Source organism: Debaryomyces fabryi (assembly GCF_001447935.2).
Source record: "Debaryomyces fabryi strain CBS 789 chromosome Unknown contig00106, whole genome shotgun sequence".
Classification (NCBI taxonomy): Eukaryota; Fungi; Ascomycota; class Pichiomycetes; order Serinales; family Debaryomycetaceae; genus Debaryomyces; species Debaryomyces fabryi.
In genome coordinates this window covers 24,368-36,396 of record NW_015385532.1, presented here as the reverse complement: position 1 = coordinate 36,396, position 12,029 = coordinate 24,368, and the positions used below count along the sequence as shown (strand labels likewise).

General features: G+C 33.8%; 7 protein-coding genes across 7 annotated transcripts; 2 read left to right on the top strand and 5 right to left on the bottom strand.

Moving 5' to 3' along the window:
• Positions 1–17: 17 nt before the first annotated feature.
• Positions 18–305, bottom strand: AC631_04207 (uncharacterized protein; the record flags this gene model as incomplete). Its single annotated transcript, XM_015613036.1, has 1 exon — positions 18–305. A coding segment is annotated over one exon (288 nt), but the record flags the coding sequence as incomplete, so codon positions are not given.
• A 542-nt stretch (positions 306–847) lies between these two features.
• Positions 848–1,456, bottom strand: AC631_04206 (uncharacterized protein; the record flags this gene model as incomplete). The annotated part of the gene is made up of 1 exon (XM_015613035.1): positions 848–1,456. The coding sequence occupies one exon, from the start codon at positions 1,454–1,456 to the stop codon at positions 848–850; it is 609 nt and encodes a 202-aa protein (XP_015466154.1).
• A 750-nt stretch (positions 1,457–2,206) lies between these two features.
• On the top strand, positions 2,207–3,841 carry PDI1 (protein disulfide isomerase; the record flags this gene model as incomplete). The annotated part of the gene is made up of 1 exon (XM_015613034.1): positions 2,207–3,841. The coding sequence occupies one exon, from the start codon at positions 2,207–2,209 to the stop codon at positions 3,839–3,841; it is 1,635 nt and encodes a 544-aa protein (XP_015466153.1).
• A 95-nt stretch (positions 3,842–3,936) lies between these two features.
• AC631_04204 (glucose-induced degradation complex subunit) lies at positions 3,937–6,183 on the bottom strand (the record flags this gene model as incomplete). Its single annotated transcript, XM_015613033.1, has 1 exon — positions 3,937–6,183. One exon carries the CDS (start codon positions 6,181–6,183, stop codon positions 3,937–3,939), a length of 2,247 nt encoding a protein of 748 aa, XP_015466152.1.
• A 165-nt stretch (positions 6,184–6,348) lies between these two features.
• On the top strand, positions 6,349–9,114 carry ZCF29 (Zcf29p; the record flags this gene model as incomplete). Its single annotated transcript, XM_015613032.1, has 1 exon — positions 6,349–9,114. One exon carries the CDS (start codon positions 6,349–6,351, stop codon positions 9,112–9,114), a length of 2,766 nt encoding a protein of 921 aa, XP_015466151.1.
• Positions 9,115–9,229: 115 nt separating this feature from the next.
• On the bottom strand, positions 9,230–10,213 carry AC631_04202 (uncharacterized protein; the record flags this gene model as incomplete). Its single annotated transcript, XM_015613031.1, has 1 exon — positions 9,230–10,213. The coding sequence occupies one exon, from the start codon at positions 10,211–10,213 to the stop codon at positions 9,230–9,232; it is 984 nt and encodes a 327-aa protein (XP_015466150.1).
• Positions 10,214–10,377: 164 nt separating this feature from the next.
• MET2 (homoserine O-acetyltransferase) lies at positions 10,378–11,838 on the bottom strand (the record flags this gene model as incomplete). The annotated part of the gene is made up of 1 exon (XM_015613030.1): positions 10,378–11,838. One exon carries the CDS (start codon positions 11,836–11,838, stop codon positions 10,378–10,380), a length of 1,461 nt encoding a protein of 486 aa, XP_015466149.1.
• Positions 11,839–12,029: the final 191 nt, after the last annotated feature.

Below are 12,029 nucleotides of genomic sequence, written 5' to 3'. Positions count from 1 at the left end.
TAACAATTCATCTAAACGGTATCCGAAACATCTTTTGAATGACCAATATTGTCCAATTCGTATTCGTTGGTTGTAGTTTTGCCATATTTATTCATTATTTCTAGAGATACCGAATTTTCATAAACGCAACCTAGATCTTCATCTTGAATGTTTTTGGCAACTAACAACATTTTATCCCAACCTTGAATTTCTTGAGCTGGAGCTCCTTTGTAGATGTCGTGATATTTCTTCTCAAACTTAGTCATAATTCTCTTGTAATCACGAACCATTCCAGCAGCGCTAGTGTATCCGTAGTTGGTACCCATCATATAATTCACTTTATTATTTACATTGATTATCATTTCGTCTAAAGTTTCTTTTCGTTTCATGGAAAGTTGCTTGAATGGTCTTTTTTCTATAAATTCTGGTATAATGATTTCTTCAATTATTTCTCTAAATGTTGCATCGAGTGAAAAGAACCGGTACATAAAAAAAACGTATAATGTCGGAAGCCCTACAATACTGAATTGAAAACCGCCATTTCCAAACCGCAAGTATGAAGCCACTTGAAGTATTACATAAACTGCCAATGCTTTCAATGGAACGATTGATATAGTCCAGTGTGCCATTGTCTGTCGTGAAAGAAAATTTTATAGAGGAAAGTTCATGCTTTTCGATAAATAACGCCTAATAACTGAACGTACTGTATAAATATTTCATAATAATGTTACCCGCTATATAGTATCGAAGAAATTGGTCCGTTGCTTATTTCCGTAAACACACTACTTGGATATATAATCAGGAATATTAAACAATATTAAACTAAACTATACTTTACACTCTTACCTTATCTTGTTATTCCTCATATTTATTGTTCTTTTTTGCTATTTTTATTGCTTAACAGATCATCAGTTTCAGCAGAGACAATAACTGGCTTTTTTGAGCCGTAAGTATTAATCAATTCCGAAGAGATCGTATTTTTATAGATAGAATTTTGATCCTCGTCTTGGATGTTCTTAGCTACTAACATAATCTTGTCCCAACCTTGAATATCTTCAACGTCTATGTTGTCATAATGTTGTAAATATTTTTTTTCAAATTCTGCTATGTACGATCCGTATGCAAAAAGTAAGTATCCAGTAGTATCGTAACCGTAATTGATTCCCATTCTATGATACACTTTTTTATTGACATTATTCAAGATTTCTTGTAAGATTTCTTCCTTCTTCAAATAATCAGCTTCCCTAAATGGTCTTTTATCAATGAATTCTTGGATCACGATTTCTCTGGCTATTCCCTTTAATCGATCAGAGCAATTTGAAATGGTTATGCCATAGTAAAAAACTGATAAAACGCCACCCACATATATGCCAACACCCAATGCAGGTACGCCCAACCAGAAATAGGCAACAGCAACAGATATCGAATAAATGCCCAATGTTTTCCACGGAGTGATGGATAGAAACCAGTGGGTCATTATCTATGTGAAAATGAATAAGATATAGCCAATTTTTCAAGTGCGATTCTTCGACGTATAATAGACAAAACTAACTGTCGTATGATTCTTAAAAAAAAATTGTTTTAAATATAGTTCTAGAGAATCCTTCCACATTCCTATTCGCCTACTTGAATATTTTAAGAACAAGATAAAGCCATGCGGCACAATGTTAATGGTTCATCTTGGTAGTTTTACACGACAATATGGCCCTTTATCATTCATATTTGATATCCCTTGTAAATTCATTACTATGTGAATCTCATAGAATGCAAATATTACAAGAACAGAGACAACTGAAAATCATTCAACTGCTTTTGAAGTCAAGTGGCTCTGTATTCAAGCTTTTAACTCCAAGCCATATTCACTTACATAGCATTTTAAAGTCTGCGAAAATATTAATTTTGCAATCGTTCTGCGTTCCATACTATATACTGACTGGCAGTACATTCATATACATTATTCGTATATCTTCTTATACATTAATAGTCCAATTCAACATTCAGTCCTCTATAGTTGACAACACTATCGATATTCCAGTCAATATTGGAATATACGTAAGTAAGGTGTTCCAAGGCTATATCTTATATACACACCCAAATAATTAACAGCGTGTTCTCAAAGCAACGCGGTTCTACAGAGCTTATAAATCGCCGGCAACATATAATACTCTGTCCTTATCCTTTTTTTCATAGATTATATTATATCCATAATAATAGTTTCAAAATAAACATGAAGTTCTGGAAATTTTCTACTCAAGCGTTATCATCTTTATTAGCGGCTGTATCAGTTGTCAATGCTAGCGGACCAAGCGACGGTGAAGCCGCCGCCGACCCAAACTCAGCGGTTGTTCAATTAACTTCTTCCGACTACAAGTCGTTCATTGATGCTAACCCTTTGGTTTTGACTGAGTTCTTTGCCCCATGGTGTGGATACTGTAAGATCTTGGGACCGGAATTTTCGAAGGCTGCTGATTCATTAAACGAATCACACCCAAATATCAAATTAGCTCAAGTTGATTGCACAGTTGAAGAAGAGTTATGTATGGAACACGGTATTAGAGGATACCCATCTTTGAAAGTCATGAGAGGGTCAGAAGCTGCTCCAGAAGACTATGACGGTCCAAGAGAAGCTGCTGGTATTGCTGAATACATGATCAAGCAATCATTACCAGCCGTTTCCACCCCAGTCGAGGCTGAAGAATTGACCTCCTTGATAGATGCCCAAGACAAGCCATATATTATTCAAGTTTTACCTGAAGGCTACAATGGCGAGAAGGATAAGGCTAATTCTAACGAAACTTTTGCCAAAGTTGCCAACGAAAACAGAAAAGACTTAACTTTTATTTCTGTTGAAAGCAAAGACTTAGTCGATTCGTTAAAGACTAAACTTCCTAAGGCTAGCTTGAACAAGGTCAAATCTCCAAAGTACTTGATTGTGCGCCCTGACTCTCCTGAAGATATCAGTGAGTTCTCTGCTTCTTTTGATAAGGAAAGCTTAACTTCTTTCATCAAGACCGAAATCGTTCCATACTTTGGTGATATCAATAGAGATACCTATTTGATGTACATGACTTCGCCTTTACCACTTGGTTACTATTTCTACAACAATGAAGAAGAACGTAAGCTGGTTGAAGAAACTTTCAAGAAGTTAGGAAAGGAACATAGAGGCAAAATCAACTTTGTTGGTTTAGATGCAAACGTATTTGGACGTCATGCTGAAGCATTAAATATGAACCCAGAAGTTGTTCCTCTTTTTGCTATTCAAAACCTTCAAGAAAACAAGAAATACGGTATCAGTCAAGAAGAAAATCCTGAAGGTCCTTCTACTAAGACCATTGAAAAGTTTGTGAAAGACTTCTTCAAGGGTAAAGTTGACCCAATTGTCAAATCTGAACCATTACCAACTAAAGATGAAATTGCTAACCAATCTGTTGTTAAGTTAGTCGCTCACAACCACGATGATATTCTTAAAGATACTTCGAAGGATATCTTAGTCAAGTATTACGCTCCATGGTGTGGACATTGTAAGAAATTGGCACCAGCTTGGGAAGAATTAGCTGAAATTTATGGTTCAAATAAGGCTGATGCTAAGGTAGTTATTGCCGACCTTGATCACACCGCTAACGACGTTAATACTCCAGTTGAGATTGCTGGTTATCCTACTTTGGTATTCTACCCAGCTAATGGTAAGATTGACAGCAAAACTGGTCTCAGGGAAGCTGTTGTTTACGACAAGCCAAGAGAATTAGATTCTTTAATTGAATTTATTAAGGATCAAGGTGGTCACAAGATCGATGGCAGCCAATTAAGAGAATCTAAAGAAGCCGTTATTGAAGAAGATGAAATTAATCATGACGAATTATGATCAAGCAATATATATAATATATATGTACATATATTTAGAAAATATTAAGAAAATTCATTTATGTTTTATTTTTTCTCTTTTTGGTTCATTTGCGTTCATTCATTGTTCCAGTCTGAGGGACCCCATATCTTAACTATTTTATCATCGCCTACTGAGCACCACAACTTACCATAATCCTTGCAGTTTTTCTTAGGAATATAATATTTGTTCCAATCTACTGAATTGCATAGCCCGTCATGACCTTTTATTCTAGTAATCAACTGCCCAGTTTCAATTTTCCATATATAGATATATCCATCAACACTGCCGCTAATAGCTAATTCTTCCTGGTTGTCACTTAAATATCCAAAACTAGACCGGACAATGTATTTCTCTTGACTATGACCAATTAACTTTTTCTTCAAGATTGGTTTTTCTGATTTTCCCAATCCCGAAATATCCCAGATTTGAACCTCCTCCGGCGTGATGCTAAGTAATAAATACTTCCCATTAGAGGATATTGAGCATGATGTCAATTTTCCACCTAAGCTTATAGTAGCAATTTTAGTAGTTATTGAATTTGGATCTAAAAGATCAGGAATAGTATAAAAATATACTTGCTTGTCATCGTTTGCGGTGATTAAAAATTTCCCGTCTGGAGTTATTGCTAAATCATTTACTCGATAAAAGTTGTTATGTATAGTGCTTGTCTTATCTTTGCTTTCACCATCATTTGATGAATCTGTCTTGTCATTACCATCTTTAGTATCGTTCGAATTAACCTTCTCATCATGGTACAAGCCGTTTTCTTCAGTATCAGCATAAAAATCGAAAAGCTCTTTTCCATCAACATTGAAAGCCTTTAACACTTTATCTGGTGATCCAATTATAAATTGAGGATCGGCTGTCGTAGGCAAAAACTCACACGACCACGTTTTAATACTTTCACCAAGTGTAAACGAACTCCTTAATAGTGCTGACTGGCTATCCAATTCAACATCCATAGAGCGAGTTATTCTCTTATTATCTTTCTTAATATCCTTAATCGACCAAACTCTCACTACCGTATCTAAACAGCAGCTCACTAAATATTGTTCATTAGGTTCCCAACAACAATATATTACTGCCTTATTACTTCTTGTACGACTTTTGATTCCTTGTATATCTGAATCCAATATAGCCAAAACATCAAAATTATTCAAAACATCATATATGATTAATCTTCCATCTAAAGACCCTGTAACCAAGAGTTTCCCCAGAGGAGAAAATTTAGCAATCCAAACTTCATCAGAATGTTTATCCAATGTGGTTATTAAAGATGATGGGAAGCCTTTTTTGTATTTCTCATTTATTTCACAATAGAGGGGTGGAAGAAATGTTCCCCCTTGCTTGTTGGAATTAATTCTAGGTGGTAAATAGTAAGGGGATTGCTGCTTTTGGTATGCAGTAGCATTTTCGATCAACTTGTCAAGATAGTTAGGTGGTATATCAAAAGCCGCCTTATTTGTAGACGGATTTCTATAGCTTTCTTTGAAAATAGCACTCAAGTGCTTATCAACTAGTATAGTTCTCAATTCATCAAGAATGTGTGGTAAGGATATTTGACTGATGCTTGAATCAGCCAATAGTACTTGTTCGTTGAAAACTAATTTTGTCAAGTCAGTTGTACCTATTGGCGACTTCATAACTAACGGAAGCAATAAAGTAGACTCCTTCTCTCTATTCAATAATTCGATTAGCTCGGGTTTAGAATTCCACATGGGTCCAACAATCCTATTTATATTTATGGACTTGAGTGCATCCTGTATTTCGTCCAATAAAGGACATAGATGATCCAGCAATATAACTAGCAAATCTGGAACAGAAATTGAAGTAAAACTATATTTTGATATGTCTCCCAACAACTCAACTTGATTATGTTGTTTACTACTATTAAATGAATTGACCACGATACATTCCAAAAAGTAAGTTCTTTTGATCAAATATGTAATAATTAGGGTGCAAATGCCGCCAATCGTATCAACAGAATCATCCTTCAAATTCAATGCTTTATAAAAGTCAATTCCTATGCTACTGAAATCCTTAGAAATATCGTCAACATTCATGGCGCTCTCTTCTGGTAGCATTATATAGTTCAAATATTCTATTATAGCTGAGTAGTTACCATGTCTCAATTCTTCATAAAACCTTTCAATGAATTTTAATAAATCATTATGATCATTCTCATCATGATAAGCAGATTCTGATTCATGGCTTATGGAGTTTGAGCTGATATCACCAGATATCTGTTCGGATAGATTACTATACCCTAATTCAGCTAAAGAGTACTGTATTAGTTGTAATTTAAACTGCTTAGACGTCATTGAAATTCAATTAGTTCCTTATCAAATTCATAGATATGTCTCTTGTATGGGGAACCAGATTTTAAGGATATTTCTCATGAAGGCAAAAATTAAACACAAAGTTAAAGCGATGTGCAATTCTAAATATCTAGTAATGGAACTGTTTTACGCTATTAACTGTTAGTCATGACATCTAGAAAGAGACACAGGATAAGTGTAGCGTGTGGGTTTTGTAAGAAAAGAAAGGTTAAATGTGATAAGGGTAATCCGTGTTCAACTTGTCTCAAATACGGCAATCTGGAATGTCATTATGATATACATGGTGTTGATGTTGTAAGCAACAAAGCAATTGATGCAGAGGATATTGTACAAGATGAATTGAAGATTTTAAAAGCGAAGATACGGAACCTAGAAGAAACCCTTACGACAGGTAACGAATCTAATAATGAGGATTCATCTAATAATAATAATATCAAAAACGTGCTAAACGAACTGCCTTTACATCTGGAAAATGGAATTAATTGCTTTGCAGGTTATAATCCAGTTGCATCTCTGGATGATACAATTAACTTTTATAAAGGATATACAGCTGTTTTCGATTGTGAACCTGTGAAGAGAAGAAATTTTGGACCTTTAGCATGGTTATCGTTAATTAAGGTTGATCCCGCATTAACTATGCTATGGTCATTTATTCATTCGAAGAAAATGGCAAAGCTGAGGCCTTGCGTAGTAGATGATAATGCTACTTGTTCAAGCCCCGAAAAGCAGTTCAGAGAAAGAGAAAACAATGATACGGGAATCAATGATGTCACATTATATAAAGATGCGCCTCAAAGCCAGTTATTTACTCCAAAGCTTATATCGAATTCTTCAAATTCCAGAAATAAGATCAATGAAAAGGCTATGTCGTTAGGCCTTACTTTTTATGATGGAGGAATTGATGAAGAATTGAAACTTATCGAAAAGATTGAATTAGTGTTACCTAATAAAAGAATTATTTGGAAGCTCATTGAAAGATTTTTTACTCACTTGTACCCATTCTTTGCTATCATAGACGAACTGTACTTCAAGTCACTGATTACTCGATTGCTTGGACCAGAAAGTTTTGATGAAGAAAAGGTCAGCAAATTGAAAGTTGAAAAACGATTAGACTTTGCCTATTTAGGTTTGTTGTTGATTGTATTACGTTTAAGCTACTTGAGTTTATTCTCAAATATAACTACATTAAATGAAGCTAAGCTATACTCAAACGATCCATCACCACAAGCCCGAGAATTCAGATATTTGCTAAATAATCCTATCAATATTGATGTGATAGATGTAGCTCAGCTATGCTTGAATCAATTTAACTTACTAAGGAAAGCTAATATGGCCATTATGCAATTAGCATTCTTCACTAGGTTATATCATATGTATGCGCCTGAAGATGGTGATGGGTCAGATGGAGGTGACTCGCAAGTTTTTATAGGTATGTTGGTCCAAATGGCGATTTCAATGGGCTTAAATAGGGATCCAGATAATTTTCCAGACAATTTTAAGGATGAGAAAACGAACAATTTGGGAAGGAAAATTTGGTATCTTCTATTGATAAATGATATAAATAATGCGATGGCGATGGGATATCCGATGACCACCAGTATTGAAATATTTGATACAAAAGTACCTTATTATAAGGATGGAAATGCAAATATAAATGATGTCGAATTAGAAAAAACTGTCACATCGTCCTTCGGAAGGATTGAAGCATTTTATGAGCCTATGTCAAAATTGCTTAAGAAGATCTTGAATGTGAGAGACAATATTAATTTGGAAGATTTAACGGCTTCTCTTAGTGATTTAGAAACAAGTTACATGAGCGAATACTGCGATTTAAGGAAATCTCTAAGGAGTGAAGTTTTATCTAAATCAGATGTTGTAAAAAAGACTTTGAAAATGAAAATTTACTTCACCTGCCATTTTTTTCGAGTTTCTTTATTTTTCCATTTTTACAACTATTACGAACGCAAAAACAATTATGATTTGTCTTTTTTTTATTTGAAGAAGATTTTTTTGATTACCATACTTGATTTGATGCCTTTCTACAATGAAATTTTAGAAAGCAATCATTTGGTTTTTAGAAATTCTACAGATTTGGTTATAACTCCAAGTTTTGAGCTGGCCATACATAAATCTATTGTGGTTATTATTGCAACATTAATCAAAGTTAAATTGACCATATTAGATTTTGAATTAAATTATAACCATGAAGAGAGAATGGTTAACGATTTAACATATAATCTACATTTTAAAAAACTAGAAAGGTTTTTAGAACTTCTTGATAAAAGTTCTAAGGTATTCCTTGATAATATATCCAGGTTGAGTAGCAGGTATTACTTTTCTTGGAGAATATCTAAAGCGCAATACTTTTTGATGGATACTGTGTTGTCAAAGGAGTTTTATGATAAAAATATTGGAAATTCTAATGCTTGTTTGATTAAATTCTCCAGTCCAATGCTAGATGAACTTATCAATATTTTTGAAGATTCCTTAGCTTCAATTAAAGAGAAGAAAAATAGAAATAAACATAGTAATAAAACTGGGGTGCCAGATTCGATTCCATCGTTCGATAATGATACAAAAAATGGTTCCACCGATTCTACTAGCTACTACTCAGATAATTCCTCTAATGATTTTGGTACAAATGATTTTATCCAAAACGTTCAGATTGATAGTCTATGGTTAAATATGATGTCAATGAAGAATGAAAATGCAACCCCTGGAAACCAATTCAAACACAGCCAATCAGATAATGTGTCACTGGCTCCTGGAATTGGGGAATTCAACAATGTTCCAAATTATGCAAACCTTGGCTTCAATGATGATGCTAATGGTAATCCAGGGCTTATGAATAATTCCGAGTTTGATATATTTGAAACATTTCCCTTAGATGAATTATTCAAAAATTTGAATTAGGTTTTTTATGTTCCCCATAATAAAACTTTGGGAAGCATGAAATAAGTTGTATATATTAATTAATTAAATATTGTGTATATTGTGTATTTATGATTTATGTTATTGTATTTTGACTTCACTGACATTCCCACAAGACCAACGTATTCTGGGTATTCAAAATCATAATATGAGAGTCTGTTGCATATGCACTAATTGATAAACAATTACTTCTCATAAGGGAGTCAAGTACAGAGAAATCTATTTCGTCAAAAGTATATTTATATAGTTCTTGCAGGTGTTCTGTATTTTGAGCTAAATATTCTGGAATTTTATAACTTGAGATATAATCATCGATATTTTCTGTTAATTGCGGCGAATTAATATGTAATAAAGTTAAGTACTCATAGATGGCTTGGTTTGCTTCCTGAAAGTCAACATTAAATATAGGGTAATCTCTAATATTTAATTTTAACGGTATTATAGTTGAATTCCCAATTATCTTATTTACATCTCGCAAACACGAAATATTGTTGGCGCAGTTTGTACGAACTTTAACTGAACTGTATTTGAAGACTGATTTAATCAAATGATGTACCTCATGTGAGATACCTTCTTCTAGTGTAGACATTGTAATCAAGTAACTATATGATACATGATTCAAGGCTCCATGTCCTTTTTTCGACTCCATAATTTTTTTAATCAGTATTCCCTTTCTATTATCAAAAACATTTGGTGATGATTCAAATGTGCTCTTATTCAATTTAATCTTAATTTGATTTGTAACGGAATTGAACTGAATACTGTCTGTAATATCTAAAGAAGAATCATCCCAAACTTGATGCAGTGGAATTCCTTCTATTGTTATAAAGCCTTTTGATTTATATCCAGAAACTTCCTGGAGCAATTCAGGTAATTTTTCAAATTCATTAAGATCAATCTTCCTTATGTTTTCAAGTAACTTATCTATGTTCAAAGGCAATGATTTTGATTTAAGAATTACGCTTACACCTTGTAAAATAGGATTGCTTTTGAATATATTCTCTATTCGTTTACGAACAGCATTATCTTCGTCTAACTTCCCCGTGGCTACAGTTACACTGCAATTACTGGGTTTTGTCATTGCTCTAATGAACTAAACCCGACACTACAACTACTCTATAATTTCAAATTTCTGTATATTTCTATATGCAGGTTATAGCGAAGAGTTTGCAATCAGAAGGATTTGAAACTACAGACTGTCTTAAGGAAATCTATATTAACATGTATATCCATAAACCTTCAATATTACCAATTAGTAATATTCTTTTCAACTTCACCGAATACTGAATTACCACCATTATCGGAACTCGTAATATACTTGCTCCAATCTTCAAAGAGTTCAACCTTCGTTGAATCTGGACTGAAAAATTCCGGGAGTTTACTGTGCAAGAACTCTGTACAGTATTTATCAATGATTTCAAATTCTAATAAAAATGCATCGTGACCTTCCGGTAAATTTATCTTCTTAAGAATACAATTTGGAATACACTGTCCTAATAATTGCTGTTCTCCGTATGTGAATAACCCGTCAGATTGGATACCAATTACCAAATGTGGTTGTTTTAAACCTGAAAGAAAATCTGGTAAAGGATCCTCTAAAAGCTGTTCTGAATCAACTCGATTCCTGGTTATATCATGGGTATCTAATTTTCTTGTAATTGAAATATAACAGTTAGCATCAAAACGATTAACAAATTTATTACCTTGATATCTTAAGTAAGATTGTGCTGTAAAGTAAGTCTGTGGTTTAACAGAAGAAGATACATTTGATGACGAAGAACTTCTATTCACCGATGACCTTGATCTGGATCCTTCATTATGCAATAGCCAATTTTCTTCATCTTTGTTTTTTGGGTATCTAATTCCCTGTTCTTTTTCTTGATTTTTACGCTCTTCTTCGGATATTTGATTCTGTTGAGTATTGCTTTTCACGGAGGGCAAATTTCTTCCAAATCTTGTTTCGAACGAATTTCTTGACCTATACGTTAATAAAGCGGCCATTCTAGCAGCACTTAACCCTGAATCTGGTTTAATGCCATTTTTGTTCTCATAATAATACCCATCGTCGTAATTTGGATCACTGAAAATGCATTGTCTCTGAGTTTCATTCCATGAAATACACCAGGCGGATGCCCTGGCTGATGTGGCTAAAGAAATTACTGATCTAACGTATGCTGAATCATTATAAGTAGCAGCGTATTCCAAAGCAATCATTCCTCCCATGGAGCCGCCAATGACACATGCAATACCCTTTACATCTAATGAATCTAATATCAATTTTTGGATGCCGATATCATCCTTAACAGTCACTAATGGAAATAATGGTCCGTATGGCTTTCCGGTGGATTTATCAATGCTGACTGGCGAACAAGATCCATATGGTGATCCTAAGAAATTTATACAAATTATGAAAAATCTGGAAGGGTCAAACGTCTTGCCTGTGCCTAATAATGGTCCCCACCAATCTTGAACATCGGATGATCCAGTTAAAGCATGGCAAATAACGAAAGTATTATCTCTATCTTTATTCAATCTACCCCATGTTTTATATGCTACGGGAAAGTTACTTAAAATTTCGCCACACTCCAATGTATATGAAGGAATTTCAACAATTGTTTGGCCAGGAACAAAAGCAGCATATGAATTACTAGCTTTCTGTTCTTCGGTAATATCTTTATAAATTGGATTTGGAGATAGTAAAGTCATGGCCTATGTTTTATTGTATTTCAAACTATTTATCTCGAATTATTACCTATCAATACAATACTAAATGTTTGCAAGCTGTGAACATGTGAATTCTATACTTCAATTACAATCTATTTTTATTATAATAACTATGAAACTGTGGATTCTTCAGTCTAATTCATACTTTGAATATGACTCAAAAAATTTTACTT